At 43.0% G+C, this 21,689-nt stretch overlaps 1 protein-coding gene across 1 annotated transcript in view; it reads left to right on the plus strand.

Moving 5' to 3' along the window:
- Window positions 1-21,689, plus strand: part of MYBPC3 (myosin binding protein C, cardiac) — a 112,965-nt gene that overhangs the window by 71,863 nt on the left and 19,413 nt on the right. The window contains exons 22-25 of the mRNA XM_018562127.1: window positions 1,776-1,841; window positions 6,834-6,993; window positions 9,651-9,755; window positions 12,758-12,946. Coding sequence (XP_018417629.1) covers window positions 1,776-1,841; window positions 6,834-6,993; window positions 9,651-9,755; window positions 12,758-12,946 — 520 coding nt within the window. The remainder of the gene's footprint in view (window positions 1-1,775; window positions 1,842-6,833; window positions 6,994-9,650; window positions 9,756-12,757; window positions 12,947-21,689) is intronic.

Consider the following 21,689-nt stretch of genomic DNA (forward strand, 5'->3'; position numbering starts at 1 on the left):
GTCCTTTACAGAAAGATGGCGATTTTATTCACCTTTATCCTGAACAATGAAAGTTACTCTCTGATTGGTTGCTATAATCTCACATCTTGCCTTAACAATTGGAGTTTTACATTAAAGTTGAAGCCCACCTTTAATAAACAAAGAAAATAATAAATGCTCACAAAATCATAATAGAAAGGCATGTGCATTAGAAATAGAATGTGCATTTATTATTTTTTGCTTTGGAACCAGTAAAGCATTGGGTTTTCGATGTGACCATGTTTCATCTTACACCCTAAATAAGGATACAGTACGAAAGGGATAAAATCCACGTCAGTTTATCTAAGTCCTGTTGGGACATTTCCCTTTATTTCCTCTCCTGAGTGTGTACTGTTGCGCAGTGGTGTATCCAGGGTACGACACATATGGCACATACCCTGGGCGCCACATGAAGGGGGGGCACCGCTCTGTGGGTCAGCGAAAATCAGCTGACCCACGGAGACAGATTACTTTTTTTCTCTCCCATACACATCTCTCTGCCCGGCTCATAGCCACCAGGGATGCTCTGGCTGGCGTCCCACCCAGCTCTTGGGAGCTAGTGACCTCATTAGTCGCCAGGAGCAGGGCGAGATGCTGACCAGAGCGTCCCAGTTTTCTAAGGGCAGGGAGATGAGTATGGGCCATGAACATCTCCCCGCCCAGTTCTTAGCAACCTGAGATGCTCTGGCCGGTGTCCCGCTCCAGCTCCTGACAACCAGTCATGTCAGAGGCGCAATTTGTTGTAGATACGCCTCTGCTCAACAGGAAGTGAGAGGAAATCTCTCCAAAGTGAAGGGAATTCCCCTTTTAGGCACTTGTCATACCAACAGGTTTGCCCATTAGGAGATTTACCCTTAGTTCTGGTGACAACTGTAAAATTTTGGGATCTCCTTCACATTCCGTCTTGGTGATAACAGTCACCCAGACAAATAGCAAGGGTGAGTCTTCCCACCCAGACAGCAATAAAAACTTCCAAGAGGTTCTAACCCTTCATTACTACTGCTGGAAAATTCAATACTACCCATGCAGTGGGGTTCTTCCCCCATACTGCAAGGGGTAAATACTTTTTTGTTTAGGATACCATTAAAAAGCAGTTTTACTTACATTGCCCCCCAATCCCCCTGCCACCCAATGCTCTCCACCTTCTTCCGATGCTTTGGCCATGGGCATGCTTTTGGCGTCCTTACTTAGTTTGTAGGTGATGACATGACAGAGCACCAAAGAGAAGCGAAGAGCAGTGGTCTGGGGAGACCTGAGGTAGTGAGGGGCAAGGGAAGTAAAACTGCATTTAAAGGGACTCTAGACAAAAAACGAGCACCTAACCTTTACAGAAAAGGAGGAGCCCCACTGCAAGGTTAGTTTTGCATTTTCTCCAGAGTTCCACTTTAATGTTATACCAGCAAGTCATTTTGGTGTCACCCCTCTGAAAAGTCGGGCATGACAGCTGCACGAGAAAGGAGGGGACCCGACGGATGAATGTCCCCTACTCTCTTTGCCGGCATTCATCACCAAGATGCCCACCAGCAGGGAAGTGCACATGACATTATGGCGCGCATGCGTGATGACATCACATGTATACGTATTGACGTGTGCACCAGGTGACGTCCAGCGGCCACACCGGGTGACACCCTGCCTGGTGTTGCCCCTGATACCTGCAAGACGTTCTAGACTACCTGACAGACAATAAATATCTGAATATCCCCCCCCCCCCCCATACCTATCCTTCCCTGCGTCTCAGCTCTGTTTTCCACAATCAGGTCATTCAGCAGAGACCTGTCAGGACTGGCAGTGAGTCTGAGCTGGAGATGAACGAGGATGTGGATGTAAGTGGCATCTTTCCTCTCCAGTGCCTTGAAATACAAAGTCACATTTACTTATCCCACTTGTGAACCGTCCTTTGTGTGATCACGTACAACTTACCACCACCTTTGCATTGCTGGTTAACTTCACGTGTGTGCGTGTGGGGGCAGCACAAAGAATATTTCTAACTTGGCATTTCCTCAATGTATTTGTAACAGTGTTATATATTGGGTCAATATGCAGCCTATAGTTCATTGTGAAAAAGTGACCTCAGGATATTATGCATAGTTCCTACTGACTTATTTTTTTCTTTTAGATAGAAAGGGGAAAAAATAAAATTTTATCTGTGACCCCACTGGGGAGATTTTCCCATATTTTCTGAACCTGTGACACCGGTCATCACTGGGACAGGAACAACAATAAAAACTTTATTAGAAGTTTTAAAGCTGATTAGTCAGCTTAGATTTTTGCCTGCCCTGGTTCCTCTCCCTTTCATGGACGTGCTAATTAAATTATTATTATACAGCATTTATATAGCGCCAACAGTTTGCGTAGCGCTTTACAATATAAGAAAGAGTTTACAATTCAAGACAAGATGGTAAGGAGGGCCCTGCCCCTGAGGGCTTACAATCTAAAAGGAAGGGCAAGTGATACATGAGGAGGTAGCTGTGTAGGGATGAATTATTTGAGAGCGTGATGGTTGAGCGGTTAGGTTGAGGTGTGATAGGCTTCCCTGAAGAGATGAGTCTTCAGGGATCACCTAAAGGTAGTCAGAGTGGGAGACAGACGAACAGGTTGGGGTAAAGAGTTCCAGAGGATGGGAGAGACTCTAGAGAAGTCTTCAAGGCAAGCATGGGACGAGTTGACGAGGGAGCTAGAAAGCAGAAGTTCTTTGGAAGAGTGGAGGGGACGGTTAGGGTGATACGTTGAGACATGGTTGCAGCTATAGCCCGGGTGATGGTTCAGTGGTTAGGTTGAGGTGGGATAGGCTTCCCTGAAGAGATGAGTCTTAAGGGATCGCCTAAAGGCAGTCAGAGTGGGAGACAGACGGACAGGTTAGGGTAAGAAGTTCCAAAGAATGGGGGAGAAATGATCAAATAAGATCTTTCCGCTTTCATTACATACCCTATTTTAGATCCAGTGCTGAGCTTCGTAGCATGTCCTTTGTACATGGGTGCATCTGTTAAAACCACTTCCCATATTGTTGGGGCAAAAGATTCTACACTACATACAGTACAGGGATGCTTAGACAGAACCATCTGGACCACCCCTGGGGGCAAAAGATTCTACACTACATACAGTACGGGGATCCTTAGACAGGACCATCTGGACCACCCCTGGGGGAAAAATATTCTACACTACATACAGTACGGTGATCCTTAGACAGGACCATCTGGACCACCCCTGGGGGCAAAATATTCTACACTACATACAGTACGGGGATCCTTAGACAGGACCATCTGGACCACCCCTTGGGGCAAAAGATTCTACACTACATACAGTACAGGGATCCTTAGACAGGACCATCTGGACCACCACTGGGGGCAAAAGGTTCTACACTACATACAGTACAGGGATCCTTAGACAGGACCATCTGGACCACCCCTGGGGGCAAAAGATTCTACACTACACAGAGTACAGGGATCCTTAGACAGGACCATCTGGACCACCCCTGGGGGCAAAAGATTCTACACTACATACAGTATGGGGATCCTTAGACAGGATTATCTGGACCACCCCTGCGGGCAAAAGTTTCTACACTACATACAGTACGGGGATACTTAGACAGGATTATCTGGACCACCCATGGGGGCAAAATATTCTACACTGCACACAGTATGGGGATACTTAGACAGGATTATCTGGACCACCCGTGGGGGGCAAAAGATTCTACACTACATACAGTATGGGGATCCTTAGACAGGACCATCCAGTCCATCGCAACAAGCGGGGAGTGCGACCATTTTGTGCGGAGACAGTCATATTCTACACAAGCCCTTCACTCGGGTTGTTTGATCCCTTTACAGGTGATACACCTACCTCACAGATGTGAGTACTATATTCTGTATCTTCTCTGGTTACAACTTACATAGCTGATCCACTTTTCAAAAACCAATAAGGGTCTCTCCTGTGGCCTTTTCCCTCCCCATCGTCTCTTGTCTCCATTTTGTTGGTATCCAATTTTCAACAATTCTAAGGAGCACTTCTACACTGACCACTTATGTTAGGGGTCACCACAATTTTTACTGTCTGCATTTCCTTTCTGTATTTATTATTCATTTAATTTAAAAATGATACTAAAAACGTTGTTGTACGGAGCAAAAGGGCGTAACAAATTATCTGCCCAGGGTTTCAAATATACTTGATATGCCATATTATGTATTCTTATGTTTACCTTTAGTGATCACACTGTTCCACAAACTGTGGTTTGAATTAGTTTTAGTAGGGGTTCCCCTAAAAAAAATGAAGGCTTCCTCTAGGGTAAAAAACGTTGAAAAGGCTTCTCTAAAACATAAAAAAAAATGTAACAGGGAGAGTGGGCATCCCTTATAATGGCCACAGTAGGGGTGCAGACCCAGGATCTCTCTTGCAAAGGTCTGCCAAAACCTGAAACATTGGTTGTGGATTGACTGACTTTCTAATTAAAGGCTTCGAGGACCTAACCTATGAAGATGGATTAAAAGAGTCAGATCTATTTATGCTTAAGAAGGGATATGATCACTATCTATAAATATATAATTGGTAAATACAAAAATACTCCAGCTGCCTAAAATGAATCCTAAATGTCACCACAGAAGAAAAGAAAACCCCCTTCACAGTTATGAAAAATGAAAATTGATTTTTTTTCTTGCCCTATGACTAGATTTCCCATCCCTTCCTGGTGTGGTGAAAGAGGGTTTTATATACTGTATATATAGTCCTAAATGTTATATATTTATAGTCCTAAATCCATGTTAGGCCTCATTCACACGGGTAATGGCCGGCTCGTACAGATCCATGCAGCGTGCACGGCCGTATCGTGCCACTCCCGGGAAGGACAGGTGCTGCATGTGATTGTACTCAGCAGCCTGTTCTTCTCTATGGGAGTACGCGTCCGTACACTCACCCAAGCTGCACATCTGTGCCGGTGTCCGTACTCATACGCAGACAGGATGGATCCTGTCTGCGTCCAAGCACGGACACCCGCACCCACAAGGATGTGCAGTTCGGGTGAGCGTACGGTGGCGTTCAGTACTCCCATAGAGAAGAGCAGGCTGCTACGTACAATCAAATGCAGCACCTGTCCTTCCCGGGAGCTGCCCGAAACGGCCATGCATACCTCATGGATTTTTACGGGCCGGCTCTTAGCAGTGTGGATGAGGCCTTAAAGGGGTTCTAAACCCTCTGGTTTTTTTGCCTATATCTACTGCTGTCAAGCAGTAGATATAGGCAAAAAGTTTAAAGAAAAACAGAAAACGCGGTTTAAACTTACCTTGTTTTCGCTGCGCGCTCCCGCCCCAGTATCCGAAACTGCTCAGGCGGCCGCAAAGCATCTTGGGGCGGGCGCATGCGCAGTTCAGATTCTCGGCCAGTAGATGAGGAGAGACGCAAGGTAAGTCTATGGACGCGTGCACCCGCATGCAGACACCGCTGGATCGGAAGTTCCTGCAAGCAGAGGGGAGTCAGCGCTGTATCGGAGAGCCGCTGCACCGCTGGAGGGACAGATGAAAACATCAGGAAAGAAGAGGAAGATCAGATTAAGAGACCTCATTTAAGGTAAGTGCTAACATTAACATTGGGGGAGGGGGAAAAGATATCCTTTAATGTCACTTTAATATTTGTCACTGATTTTGGCTACAAATGCCTTCAAGTATCTTGTTCTCACTGTGAAAATACTGCTGTCCTCACACTGCGGTCTGTTGTGATAGCAGAGCTGAGTAGCAGCCACACCCCTCTCTACAAGTGTCCACACACAGACTTGTATTGCAGAGAAAGGGAGGAGGTGTATCTGACCAGGTCTACTACTGAGTTCCGATTACTGAGAGCACTAGGTCTAACTCTGGTGACTTTTGGATTCCACAGTCATATTTAGTAGGGCTGTGAAAATTAATGATTAATTTCTCGATTAATCGTTAAACTTTTTAATCGATTAAAATTATTTTGATCGCTAATGAGAACACTCACTTCTCCGCCGGCTTCCGGGAGTCCCGTTGGCGATCGGACATCGACGTCACCGGACTCCTCCCCCCTTCCCCAAGTGGCTCCGTTGGCTAACGAAGGGAAGGGGGGAGGAGTCCGTTCCGGAGTCCGGTGACGTCGATGTCCGTGACGTCACCGGACTCCTCCTCCCCCTTCCGTTAGCCGACAGAGCCACTTGGGCCGGTGAGTTTGCCCAAGAAACTTTCTGCACGAGCGCCAGCCAAGGCATTGGCCTATACACATACAGCTCAGCAATGAAGTAATAAAATGAACTAGGATCACACTAATCCAGCACGTTATTAATCTCACGTGCCCCACTCAAGCGGCGGCCATATTGAGTGGGGCACGTGAGATTAATAACATGCTGGATTAGTGTGATCCTAGTTCATTTTATTACTTCATTGCTGTGCTGTATGTGTATAGGCCAATGTAGTTGGATCTGTATGTGCGTTATAATTAATCGAAATTAATCGATTAATCAATTGAAAAAAATTTCGATTAATCGAACACAAAAATTTTAATCATTACCAGCCCTAATATTTAGTCTTCCTACACATCTGCTGTAACAGGAAAGTGGAGGTAAGACCAGGAAAATGGAGGTTGCTAGTATATGATTATATATCTGTTTCTGTGACTTTGATTGGACTTTAAATAGGTTTTTGCTTAATTAGGACTCACAGAAAGGTATCCCTTATATTTTTTCCACAGCTGTGCCTGATCGTAGTGTACACCAACCACTGTGTTCTTGTTGTGTCTGCTGTATGTGTGTTTCTTTCCGCAGTGAATGTGAGTTTCTGTGTAATGATCTGCGGGCTAACACTCCAGAATCCTTTTAGCTTATTTCAGAAACTGACGGCAGAGTTCATGTGGAGACCCACGCCGACCACTGCGTCTTCATCATTGAGGGTGCAGAGAAGTTGGATGAAGGTGCCTACACCGTAGTAGTGAAGAACCCTGCTGGAGAGGATACAGCCACTGTCAATGTCAAAGTCATTGGTAAGCCATGTTCGGGGTCATAAAGAACATAATTATTATACAGGATTTATAAAGCGCCAACAGTTTGCACAGTGCTTTACAACATATGGAAGACATTACAAGTACAATACAATTCAGGACAAGATGGTAAGAAGGGCCCTGCCCCAGAGGGCTTACAATCTAAAAGGGAGGGGCCAGTGATACAGGAGGAGGTAGCTGATTAGGGATGAATTGTATGAGAATGTGATGGTTGAGTGGTTAGGTTGAGGTGGGATACGCTTCCCTGAAGAGATGAGTCTTCAGGGATCGCCTAAAGGTAGTCAGAGTGGGAGACAGACGAACAGGTTGGGGTAAAGATTTCCAGAGGATGGGAGAGACTCTAGAGAAGTCTTGGAGACAAGCATGGGAGGAGTTGACGAGGGTGCTGGAAAGCAGGAGTTCTTTGGAAGAGTGGAGGGGACAGTTAGGGTGATACGTTGAGACAAGGTTGGAGATATTGCCGGGGGCAGAGTTGTGGATGGCTTTGTAAGTCGTTAATATTTTGAACTTTGGCCAATTGGAAGCCAGTGCAGGGATCGGCAGAGGGGGGCGGGGGATGGAAGCCAGTGCAGGGATTGGCAGAGGGGGGTTGCAGACACTGAGCGGTTGGTTAGGTGAATGAGTCTAGCAGCAGCATTCATGATAGACTGAAGGGGGGAGGAGGCTGTGTAGAGGTACGCCAATGAGGAGGGAGTTGCAATAGTCAAGACGAGATATAACAAGTGACTGGATGAGTAATTTAGCGGTTTCATTGGTGAGGAAGGGGCGTATTTTGGAGATGTTACGAAGATGAAGGCGGCAGAATTTGGATAGTGATTGGATGTGGAGGACATGTGATGAGACATTTTGCTGGGGTTATGGATGAGAGAGAACATAGTGGGAAAAAAATGTAACTCCACTTCTGTTGAGAAAAAATCATCTGGGTGATCAATGTACATTGTAAGGATTTAAACAAACTTTGTTGTAGCTTCCTACCCTTTTCTGTTCTGAAGAAAAAGCTGTTCTGTTTCACAATCTCCTTTCCAGATTCCGAAATGGGAGGGTCTGCACTCATTATAATCACCCAGTCCAGTCTTAGGGGGTCTGTTTATAAACAATTTGCAGAGCCATTTGCCCTACGAATTTCTATGAACGTTTGTTTTGTGCAAATAGAAGCAAAAATTAGTATAATTTCTTTTCAGGTGAAATGCAATGTAATGTAATACTGCATGATGGCCCCTAGATGGAGCTGATGAGTATAGAAAATAAATATTTATTCCCCAAGCTCACCAGCTCCCTCTAGTGGCCATAATGGTGGTATTACATCATGTTACATTCCACCTGAAACTAAAATTTACTGGTTTTTGCTTTTATTCGCACAGAACAAAAGTTCACAGAGATTCGCAGGGCAAATGGCTCTGCAAATTGTCTATGAATAGACCTATTAGTGTTCTAATGAGGAAAGCTGCATCATCTGCACCCCTTTATTAGACAAGTCATATTGCAAGGGATGCCTAAAATTTTACTTATCTTAGTGCAGACTTCTGAGGAAATCTGTGGGCCATTCACAGAAGCAGAAAATTACATTTCTCTATGGTTGCGTACACCAGCGTTGTACAGAACACCTCCAGGTTGCATATAGCATTAAGTTTTTTGAAAGATTAAAGAAAATTACAGTGACTGTAAGTTAAAATGGAACATTGATTTTTACTAACATTTAATTACAGAACGAGTTGTGCTGTAATTCTATATGATGCATGTTATCAATGAAAGTAGAGTTTTCCTTTAAGGTCGACTCACCCATAAACCTGACCCCTTATACTAACCCCAAACCTAATGCAAAATGTAAACTTTCATCGCAATGCTAGCAGTAAAAATAGAATGAGGAAGAAAATACATTATTATTAGTAGAGAAGTATATTCCTTTATTACGCCATTGGTTTCACAGGGGGAGGACATTCTCATGCCATTACCTCTGTAGCCTTAAAATAGGCAAATACATGTTAACCATTGCAGTGAAGCTACCCCCAGACTGCAAGGGTTAACTGCTTGTTTTGCCTAGGGAGCTAAAATAAAGTTATACTCTCCTGAACCGGGATCCCAGCTTGCTCCTACACCGCTCCCTCTAGCCTGTATCCTCCTCCGCTCCAGTGATCCCAATGCAAGGGTTAACACTTAATATGCCTGGAGTTCTTCTATCAAAACTAAACTCCATGCAGATGTAAAAAAAAAGAAGCAGTTTTTTATTTATTAAAATATATATGTGTGTGTGTATATATATATATATATATATATATATAAATACCTGAATGTACCTGATCTCTGTTCAGCATCCCCTGTACAGCAGTGCTGGACTCGGAAGGGTAGGGGAAGCATTTGGGACCAATCAGGTGTCCTATTGTGCTGGCTAGGAACATGCTGATAATAGGAATGAGTAGAGAACTGGCCTCCACCGTCTGCTGCTTCTCCTTTACTGTCCTATCAAAGTCTCATTGTTGGGGTTTACATACATTTCATTGCCTTTTGTTGCACTAAAGTACTTTTGTATTCCTCAGATAACAAACTTTACATAGCTTTGTGTTGGGACAATGTTTTTCTGTCAGAATGCATCCTAGATACAAGATTTTTACCGATAATGGTCTCATTGCTTTTTCTTACAGAGGTCCCAGACCCCCCAGAATCCCCCAGGATATCTAACATTGGAGAGGACTTTTGTACTGCGCAGTGGGACATCCCCAAGTATGATGGAGGCATGCCGATTCTGGGTAAGGGAGGCACGACTGTCCGTATTACCTACAACGTCACAGCAGAATTTTATAACTCACCATTGAAAATACTGTAAAGTCCACGCTATCATTTCTCATTTTGGAGAGATTACTTCTCACTTCCTGTTGTATTCTTGGTTCTGGAAATGAGGCAAAATCTTTCAAACAGGGAATAGATTTGGAGCCCATTTACACAATGCGTTATTGTATGTTAAAGCTGGATTCTGAGCACAAAAACATTCATGTAAATACATTTGTTAATAGCCACAGAGAATATACTGTAAATCCACTTTGTGTGCACCCAATGCCTTTGCAAACCCAAAGAATACCTTGTGAAAGTAGCAGTGACATAATCACTGTGCTGTACATAACCTGTGCAGAGAGCAGAGCTGTGGGAGGGGCCCAGCAGGCCCCACCCACTACAGGCTGCCTACGTTAAAATCTGTGACCATGTGACCGGTCACACATTCCAACGTAGTCACAAACTTTGATAGAAGACCCACAGGAAATTACAGGAGGGGGCAGCGACAAGACCAGTCTGCCTGCACAAGGATAGAGAGAGCAGCAGTGACTGGTCTTTGTTACAGGAAGCTCCTGCACAGAGGTAAAGTTTCACAGATCTGGAAGAAATACACAAAGCTCACCAAGAATTAAAGAAGAATGCACAAGGCAGCCTAGTTATATTAGGGCTGGCAGGGCAGCTTAAAGCACCAAAAAACTGACCTGAGCCTTTTTTTTTTTCGAATGCAGCATACAAGACACGGTGTGTGTGCTGCAGTGTGCTGCAGTGCAGGTACCTTGCCCACAACTGCTATAGCGCATTGGGGTGCCACTCAACATTCAACATGAACGGCACTGCTACACATTGCATTTTATGTGCCCAAAGATGTCAATGGGTTGGTAGCCATCCCCTACTCTAGTCAAGACTTCAGAAATTCATTAACAAGCATAACCATTTTAATTCAATATTAAACAGGGGGTCCCACTCAAGGGGAAAAAAAGAGTAGTTGAATACAGGATTAATAAAGAATAAATAATTCCCAAGGGGTATCAAAACCCAAACTCAACATGAAACCCAAACTCAACATGAACCCCCATATTTTGCACACCTTGGGAATTGACCAAATACCAATTCTTAAAAAGATAACAGCTTGTATTTCACAATATTTTTATAACCTCTATTAAAGGAGAACTATGAGGTGAGTGCTTTTCACTCACCTCATAGTTCTAGCCGACCTGTGACAATGAGACTGTCACAGGTCGGCTCAGTAGATCGGCAGGTGAGCGAACACATACCGGGTTCGCTCGCAGGACGTGATCCGCTCCGGCTGCGGCGTCTCAGTATACCGCGAGCTGTAGCTCGCGGTATACTGAGCTTAGGGTAACGGGAGGACGCTAGTTTGTGTCCTCCCGTTACCCTAAGGAGAACTATGGGGAAAAACACTGACCCCATAGTTCTCCTTTAAAAACATTAACGAAATCCCAAACCTGCATGATGTCATTATATAACATATATCAAGGGCTCATAAATGTAAGCTGATAAATAACACTATCCCATCTCCATATATATTGTAACAGAAATCACCAGAAAAAAACTGTCTTGGATGTCCTGAAAATTTGTGAAAAACGAGCAAATGTATCACCTTGCTGAATATTATCTGTTTTCACGTAAATTTGAATGCAGCACATAGAACGTCAGGAGAGAGCAACATACACAAAGTAAGCATATGTAGCAGGCAAGTAGCTCAAAGCAGAGTAAGCAAAGGTAAAAGAAGACCTGCAGGCTGTACATGTATTGCTGCTCACGGATCGGGGCTGTGGCAGATCTTTTGCCTTTGATTACTCCGCTTTGAGCTACTTGCCTGCTATATATGCCTGCTTTGTGTATGTGGCTCTCTCCTGACTTTCTAGGTGCTGCATTCAAATTTACGTGAAAACAGATAATATTCAGAAATGTGATACATTTGCATGTATTTTTACAAATCTTTTGGACATCCAAGACAGTTTTTTTCCAGTGATTTCTGTTACAATATATATGGAAATGGGATAGTGTTATTTATCATCTTACATTTATGAGCCTTTGATATATGTTATATAATGACATCATTAGGGCCGGATTTACTCTCTCTGCTGCCCCAATGCCAGGTTCCCCAATGCGCCTCCCTATATGCAGGCTGCATACAAGTGATCTCTGCAACATCACCGAGATCACTTGTACAAAACAAGCGGCAGCTTCCCCGCTGTACATTTAGCCCTGCTTGCCCAAAGCAGGGCTAAATGTAGAAAACAACTACCCGCCAGGCGCCCAGAACTGCATGTCCCGGGCATCGGGAGATAGGAATTCCACACCCCTACTCCCTGTTGCCCCAAGGCATGGCCTCGGTTGGCCTTGTGGGAAATCTGGCCCTGAACATCATGCAGGTTTGGGATGTAATCAATGTTTTTAATCGAGGTTATAAAAGTATTGTGAAATAAAGGTTATCTTGTTTGATTATTTCATAGAACCATTTTAACCAGTGTTAATGAATCAAACAATGTGAAAATATAGACATGGCGGTTTCCCATATTTGCTTGCTGAATATGCACTAGTTATATTCTGCGTGAGTGTGTCCAAAAACAATGACTTACAGTAATTGATTCCATTGTTTAGATGTGTTGTTGTTGTCGTGTTGTTGACTATGTTGCTTGGCATAAGGTTAGCCACTAGAGGGAGAGCCAACTCAGCTCTGATATTCTGATATACAATCGGGGAAATATGAAACAGCAAGCATGCGAAATATGAATCACATTAGAACTTACTACCCAACAAACATTATGGTTACGATATTTCCAAATATGTATTTAATAAAAGCACACAATATTTTTAAAGTGATTTTGGATGTGATGTCTTCTGCTGCATTGTATGCATTTTGTTGGAGCGGTTCATATGTTGCAGAGAGATGATGTACTTTCCAGATCTTCACCAATTAGTGATGTTACTAACTGGCTCCCTCCACTGTCAGGTTACATCCTGGAGAGGAAGAAGAAGAAAAGCTACCGCTGGATGAGGCTTAACTATGACCTGGTGAAGGAACTGTCCTATGAATCTAAACGGATGATTGAGGGGGTCATCTATGAGATGCGTATCTATGCTGTCAATACCATCGGTATGTCTCGCCCCAGCCAGCCCTCGCAGCCATTCATGCCAATTGGTAAGTGATTCCAATTATTCTTCCCTTATGCAACACAAAGCGATAACTGATGCTGTGCAGCATTTTCATGCAACTGTGTATCTCAAGTGACCTCTCTAATATCTGATCTGCAAGTATACTGTTTGTGGGCAGTTTCTGATTGGACAGTTGCTGTTCTTTAACCCCTTCCTACATGCAATCTCTGCATGAACATTCCCAACCATGATGCCCTGTGCCGAGTATATGCTAATAAACAACCTACTTTTGAGTCACCAGGTAACACTTTGTGCGGCTGCTGGCTGTCGATCCTGGGTGTCATTGACAGCTGGGGTCTCATTGATGGATCAGGAACCAATTAAAGCTGATCAATATGATCACTATGTCTGCTCTGGTTTTCGGGGCAGGTGACCCACCATGGCTTTGCAATCTTGACTAAAAAATATAATCAAAAGTTTGATCACTTTACAGATTGCCTTGTGTATGGCCAGGAAAGCTGTATCACTCCAAGTAATCAGAGAAGACTTGTGGTTTTAATTTCATACAATTAATGGTTTTCTGCCATCTTGAAGCCCATCCCATGGCATCACTTATACCCCTCCCACCCCTCCCAATAGCTCCCAAATCACCCATTCAGCAATTTGTTTATAGTAAATACCTTATAGAGCTTTTTTATACGCACCACCATCCTTGTTCCTTGCTGGCACTGCTTCCGGGAGTCAGGACAAATCGATCCAGTGCTTCAGTACACCAGTTGCCTTTTGCCGATGTCATCAGCCTCTGCAGTCTACAAAGGGAGCCGTCACTGGAAAGCCAAAAAGAAATGTCCATGTCACCCAAGCCACCCAGAGGAGGACCCTCCTCCACTGCAAGGAAGAAGAGAGGACACTCAGGACCCACATGACTGCAGATTTATGTAGGCATTGCTGGCACTTATTTTTTTCAAACAAACCTAACGACTGGTTGGGGTAAGGCAGGGGTTTAGCTTTAATCAGTTGGAGTGGAAATATCAGCCAGGTGACAACTCTATCACATGGTAAGGTTGCCAAATTTTCAAAATGAAATCTGTGGACACCCTACTGACCACTCACACATTTAACCACACCCACACAATCACACCCCTATTATTAACATACCCTTAAACAATTGGTCACAGGCTTTTGTAAGAAGTAGATATTAAAGGTATAAAAACAAAATGCCTTGAGCACCCTACGTATAGAAAGGGTGCAGCGTGCATAGGATGCCATGGCAAATTGTGAGTGTGGCCAGATTGCATTAAAAATTGTACAGGACTTAACCGGGTATAGTTAAATAGAGCCTGAATCTACTTTCTTTTTGGTCAAGAGTAAGTAATGCACAGAATACAGGGGTCAGGAGTCCATAACACACAAAGTTCAGGGGTTAGGAGTGCGTAATGCACAAAATGCAACCAATAATAGATCTCCTTGCACTCGTATATCTATCACATACCATATCAATTATCACATATTAAGTTATAAAGCTATATCAATCCCAGCAGTCACAGAGGAAGGAGAAAGAGTCAGGCCTAACAATATTTGGGTGGTCATTGCAGAACCAACTGGGCCCTGCCCCCAACCCAGGCATTGGGGTTTGTCCCTCCAGAAGGCAGCACTTTTTTCTTCCGTATGACACTGCCGGCTTCTGTCACCGCCTGTCAGACCTGTAGAGAGAACCAAGTGAAGTGCTTTGAAACTGCTCGTTGGCTCTGTGCTACAGGTCTGACAGGCCACAGGCGGGCAATGACATCAACCATGTTTGCCAGAGACAGACCCCTCACAATGTGAACAGTCCCCAGCAAATGGGGACTAATGGTAGCCATATCACATAACCAGAAAAGGCAGACTCTATATTTATGACATCTTAGGTACCATGATTTATAAATAGCCCAGCCTGTAGTCTGTGCCTCATGGTGTGCCATCTACATGATGTTTACTGAAATACTTGAAGCACATTTGTCAAAGCAAACCTCCAAACAATGTCAGAACTGTCCATCATTTTTACTCTGGATGGAAAACCTCTGCGAATTCCTCACATGGTTTGTGTTTGCAGGAGGATCCGTCTCACATAACAGCGGGCAGTTATGGTAAATGAGGTTATCTAACCCTGTTGTAAATAACATGGATATTAGGATGCACTCAACTCAATGTGATGGTTAAAGCCTAAATCCAGCCAAAAAATCTCATTTTGGATAAAGTGGTAAAAAACACATTATTAGTAGAGTTGGAAAAGGTTAGAAGTTCTGACAATGTTTTTATCACTGTCTACTTTCTTATTCGGATACCTCTTCCCCTTTTTCTTGCATGGGTGTCATGGGAACAGGAAGTGAGGGAAAATCTGCCCAACACAGTTACAGTTGAACATAAAAATCTGAATTCTTCTCCACTTTATCCAAAGCTAAACAAATATCTGGGGTTAGGTTTTAGGAAACCTGCCTAGGTGTTTTTGACCTAATTGGGCACAAATTCCATCCCTGCAGGTGCCTATAGATGCTCTACCAACCAAAATTGAACAATTGAACACATTAGCTAAAAACCTGTTCCAGTTGTTGTTACCCACTAACAAGCAGCACTGTGCTCATAGCAAGATTCAGGACACTCTATAGAGTGGCAGCTGGTGCCCGGTGCTGGAGCAATCTGCCCCCAGCCCCTGCTTTAAAATGTGCCCCCCCTGTCACCTGTAATGCCCCCAGTCCTCTCTAGAATCCCCAGCTCCATACAGATACCTCCAGCCCCCTGCAGTTCCCTCTTGCCCTCTCTTATAACCTCCAGCTCCCATCAGCCACCCTCAGCTCTAGAGATCCCCAGCACCATCCATGCTCCCAAGCTCCACAAGTGTGTGTATGATTGGGTGGGGTTAGCACAAGGTAGCTAGCCTAGGGGAAAAAGAAGTATAAATCCAGCTCTGGGCATCTTCCTCCCTCTCCCTCCTCTCTCTATGGATAGGAATTGTCTACATATGCAAGGATACAAGTTTTGGGAACTCTCTACAGTGCATCCTAAATACATGTAACTGCTCTTTTAAAGGCAGTTACAGAATTAACCTTTTAACTGGGGCTACCCCCTCACTGCAAGGGTTAACTGTTTGTTTTGGTCTCGGGTTGTGGTCCTGCAGTGGTGACCACTTCTCTTCGCTCCGGGTGGGGAATGTCCCTTCAGGTCTAATAGACTGTATAGGTGTGATGATGTTGCATGTCGTTAGACCTCCAGAGCCTGAGGAAGAAAAGGCCGCAGGGACAAGCAGGCCGGACAAAGGATCAGGTGAGTATATCTTTTTTATTTGAGACCCCAGACCAAAATCTTCTTTAAATCTGTTGCAGTCCATAGAGCATGGAAATCCAGAATCTCAGCACCACGTTTAATGTGTCGCCCTTGCAGCTCGCACTATCCCACCAGTTCATACCATAACACTGTGTCCAAATAGAATGCAGACCATCACAAATTGCCACTGAAGTCCACATTCATGGACATTCTTCTGAATACCAAATGGATGCAGTAGTCCTTATAAGAGACACCAGGTCTATTGGGATATGTATTAATATATGCAGTTCAGAGAAGTACAGTGTTAAGGAAAAGGCTGTGGCAGCTACTCAGTGTCAGGAAAAGAAAACATAATACGACTGATGTCCATCAAGGTTACCCTCTCAGTCCTTGCAGTCTTGGTCCCCAGGAGGGCAGAAACAAAAGCCGCGGGGTAGCTGTTGCCAATTTTGACACATAGGAGGAAGATCAATACCTTCCGGAGCCCCCCGAGCAGTCAGATCAATTCCCTGGATCAAAATACTGCTACATTGGCTTTTACTAATTATAGGTTTGGATATTTTTAGTTGCAGTAAAAGCATCCATTTCTTTTCTAATGCCATTATTGTTTATACAACAACTACTTCACATAGTAAAGAATTCCTCAGATTAACCGCAACCTAAACTGGTTGTAAAAGCTTCTTTGTGAATCTATTGCATTTTGTGTTTTAGCCTGACGATGATAAGACTTTGCCCTACAATCAGCAGCAGCATTGTCAGCAGACACGTGCACAGCATTAAAATTAGTTTCGGACAAAACGAATGATAAAGGAAAAACCTTTTCATTGGTTTCATTTGATGAAACAAATAATTATGCTGTTTCGGATTTGGAGGCAACAAACCTCCGAACTTGAAAGCGCACATTTAAAAAACAGAATGAACAGCGGTCCTATTGGCCACCGGCATGTTCTGCGTATGATGTCCCATGACACCGACGTCATACGCATGTATGGGCGCCACCATCTTAGACATAGCAATATGGAGGTGTCCATATGAAACAAGCTACTATATGTCTGAATATATTCTTCGTATTTTCGGGCATAAAATAATAATTTATTTTTGATTCGGATGAATCGTTGAATCAACTGAATTTCACGATTCAGCAAGTTTGTCCGAATCCCAATGCACAACTCTAGTTGCCAGCCTGCCGCGTGGCAGCTGGGTGTTGGAATGCCTATCTGGTCTTCGCATGTCTCCTGTAGCCCCCCAAAAAATTGCCACAGAGCCACAAAAAAATATTTGCCTAAGAAAACAGCATACTATATTGCTTTTTTGACATCCTGATATTTTGATTGCTTTTGCAGCTGCCACTGCTTCTTAGTGTATTGTAACCCAGTATGCACAAGTCAGCTTAATCTAGTTTTTTTTACACATATACACACATTATACCATAATCATCGAATCCTCAAATCCTGAACCAAGTCCTCAAAAAAAATCTAAAACAATTATGAAACAGTATTTCTGTTAAAGTGACTCTGCCATGAGAAAAAATATGGGAGTTGCCATTGCTTGCCTCCTTTTGAAAATGCTAGTTGCCTACTTGTGTCTGACCTAAGAACTTTTGAGTTGCAAACCTGGAGCAAGCATGCTTTAAAAGAGTGATGAAATGTGGCAGAATTCCTCATCTCTGTACTTGTTTTGGGTCAGCGACAGAACAGCATTAAAGCCAATCCATCAGCAAGGAGGCCAACTAACTAGCATAAGCAAAAGTAGCATTTAGCAATGGCAGCCTCCATAATCTCTCACGATGACAGAGTACCTTTGAGCCTGTTTGGTTGCAGAATACAGGATCCGGGAAGACTTAGAACATGGAAACATATGCACACTTTTTCGTTGCTGTAAATTGCACTAAAACATTTTTAGATTTTTCTTTCTATACTGCACTTTTTTTTTAAATTTCTATATAACTGGAAAGGAGACTTCTGATGTCTTGAAAAATTGCATAACAGTGTGATTGATGTAGTGTGCTATAGCACAAATTGGGATAAATGATACTACTTAGAGGAAAGCTCCTGTCCCTATCACGAATGGTTGTTGTCTTTCTGAAATTGCACTTGGCTGTGTTATGTGGCTGGTTCAGATGCGTGCAGTGCTTGGCATAGTTCTTCTTTAATATGTCATATTATCCTCCCATTCTTCCAGCTAACATAGAGGCTTCCAATATTACACACAGCTGCTGGGGAGTGTCAGGAGTTTGTTGTCCGTGTAAAAAATATTCATCTGTCACCATCACTGCAGATAAAAAGCAATGATACTAGACGAGTGCAAGGCCACAAGTCTGACTTCTGCATAACAGACTAATAGGTGCTCTCACTTTTCTTTTGATAATTGACAACAAACATGGGCAACATTAAGCAGGATAGCTGAATATACCCATTGCAGTGCAAGTAGGATGGGCACCATACATTTCAGTGGGAGCCCTCATTAACCTGTTGACCAACGTACCATAAAGGTCTATTGTGCCTAGGCACACATGAGCAATGGAGGATTTTGAAGAAACACTGTGCAGTGCTGGTCGGGCAGCACGGCAGATATTGTCCTTTTTTCGTAAGTTGTAGAAAAACTGCTGAGTCTTGACCTGCAGAATTTGACATTTATGCTAGGCCATTCATTTTATGAAAGGTTGTTTTGTCTCCTCAGTTGCTGGGTTTGAAAGACACAGGAATGCTCTGTTTGTAAAGGATCCTTCTGAGTTTTATAGACACTCCAGCTACATACAGGATGACTATATTAGTCTGTGTTTATGGCCTTGCCCCTCTCTTTGGTGGTCCTGTGTTTTTGGTTGACCTAATAACACAGGAATGACCCAACATAGGATGGCAAACTCTCAGGTTGAGGCTCAGCATTTTTCCTACACCATAAGGAAAAGGGACATTCTTTCGAGGACATTGAGGTGCACATTTTGGACAGATTGGACAACTGGTTCTCATGAGGCAGGAAATAGTCCATCTACATCAAACTGACATAACCATTCCAGAACAGCGGTGAGGGCATTCAATACCATTTGTGTTCCACATATAATGCCATTTTAACATCTGTACTCTGGAGATTTGACAACAAGTCACACCTTCAGCCTCGTGAATTGAAGGATTAACACCCATGCATACTTTCTGACACCAAGGATGGAAATATGTAACTAGAACTGGGTTGTTCCACACTTATCACACCTCCCATCCTGTTCTTGGACAAACAACGTCTGGATGGACACATTCCATGGTGACTGGATTAAGGTGTTTGAGTTACCTATGTGGATATAAATGCCGGGGTATCTTCCTGACACTCGATAAAATTGGAGAAGTGGCTCGGATAAAGTACAGAGCCTGCTTAACATTACAGAGCAAGTCCAGCTGCATGTTACTAACTACTGCTAGTTGTTTGTAAATTACATTTTATAATGCTCCTCAGGATAAAATATAAATCTGGACAACAAAAATTCTTCTCTATCTGGTCCCTGTTACTGGAACAGAATATAAACAGGAATCTTCCCAGTGTGGGAATGTGAATAACTATTACTAGCCATACCATGACCTGGATAGATAAGAAACTTCACAGACGTAATTTAGAAATTACTCACATCTTAGTGACATTTAAGAGATCAAACTCAGCAGCTGAGATGGGGTCTCTGCGTATAATTTGTACCTTTTCTATTTTCATAAATTGTTATGTCACCTAAAGTCACCTTTCAGACTATCTCGGTGGGGTGACTCACTAAGAGTAAACCGATCCTTGATGTCTTCTTTTTTTGTAGGCAGGATATATATATATATACCTACGGGATGCCTTTGTTTTAATGGGAATTGCAAGTATTGCTGTCTTTTGTCTTTGGACTCATTTACTTTCTACTCTTTAACATTTATCTACAATTATCAATCACCTTGTCTGGTTTTAGTCTGATAAATGTGCTGATGGAAATGTGCTGGCTATATTTAGAGGTGAGAGCATTAGGGTGATTGAGGATGAAGGCTCAGAGTGCATGAAAGAAATGTTCTTAGCTAAAGAGAAGGGGTGGGAGCAGGGTCTTGGTTAAGCTCATCCTCTCTCCCCCCTCCTCCCCTTCACTCATACAGATCCTTAGTTCATAGAGCTCTGCTTTCCTTCTCCCATCCTCACACTTCCACGAGGAGTTTGGGTTTCAGTATCTGAAGGCTCCATCTAAGCTTGGAGACATAGAGTCACCATGACCCGTGTGTCAGTTGAAGAACCCGTTCAAGTGGTATCCCCAAGAACCTCAAGAAGGAGAACCAAAAAAAAAGAAATCTTAGGTGTGGACGACATCTATTTCACGGGTCAATGGAATATTCAGAGTGTATTAATTCAGTGGATGCTATCTCTACTGATTTAGATGGTTGGCCTATCTCTGCTAACTGGTGGGACCAAGTTGGACTACAGACACTGGCTGGCCCTTTGTCGAATTAATCTTTGAATGTAGTTTATATTTTTCTTCTGGAATGTTTATTCCGTATTGTGAAATCTTTGGTAACAGATTATTCTTCAGCCACCTGTTAGTACGTAAGAGAGACATTTTGGATATTGTGGATTTGAGAAGTAGTTATGCGCACTGGAGCAAAAGTGTAGCTACCCATGGCTTCCAGTCAGGTTTCCTGCAAAACAAGATATTTGACTGGCTACTGCGGACTATAGTTTTCCTAAGTTAGGTAAAGTTGTCGTAACTGTGACCCTCGCTGTTGAACTGTATAGTCTTTTAAAAGTGATACTTCTTTTATTAATGCTGAATGCTGCATATTGCTAGAACGGACCGTTCCATTGTAAATAGAACAAGATTCTGGCACGTTCCAAGTGTTTTTTGTTTTTTTATTCAGCTGCAGTAGAAGGAAGCAAAACCTTCCCTATTAATAGAGTTCTTGACCTAATATTTCGGTAAACTTGACCACAATGGTCACCAGAATGAAAAAGGAGATTGCAACAGTTTTTGACAGAATGAAACTATTAAAAAGTATCTGTAGAAGGCTGTGCTATTGTTTGGTAGGAAGTTGATTTCACGTACAATGATGAGGAATTTTGTTTCTGTGGTTGTTTCATTTATAAATGATGAATATAAAATTTTGCACTGATGTATTTCTTTTGTTCAGGGAGATAAACTTACTTATACAATAACTCTTGTAACACATTGAAACCAGTTATAATTCATCTATAACTGATCTGCCTGTAGTCAGAGGAAATATGATAGATTGCTATGGGTTGTTGCAGTTTGCATATCTCCACTGCTCATTATATTTCTAAGTAAGCTCCATGGTATGTCTTTTCCCATTATAATTAGAATAGTCACTTTATTCTCAAACTGCTGTGGCGTATTTAGCTTCTGCAGAAATTCATGTCTTTAAAAGGCAGTAACTATGTATTTGCACATAACAAAAAAGGATTGAAAAAATGGAGATATTATATAAAAACATGAATGGTAAAATAAATGGGATGCACACCTATGATTGGAG

Source organism: Nanorana parkeri, unplaced genomic scaffold (genome assembly GCF_000935625.1).
Source record: "Nanorana parkeri isolate BGI_ZX_2015 unplaced genomic scaffold, ASM93562v1 scaffold562, whole genome shotgun sequence".
Taxonomy (NCBI): domain Eukaryota; kingdom Metazoa; phylum Chordata; class Amphibia; order Anura; family Dicroglossidae; genus Nanorana; species Nanorana parkeri.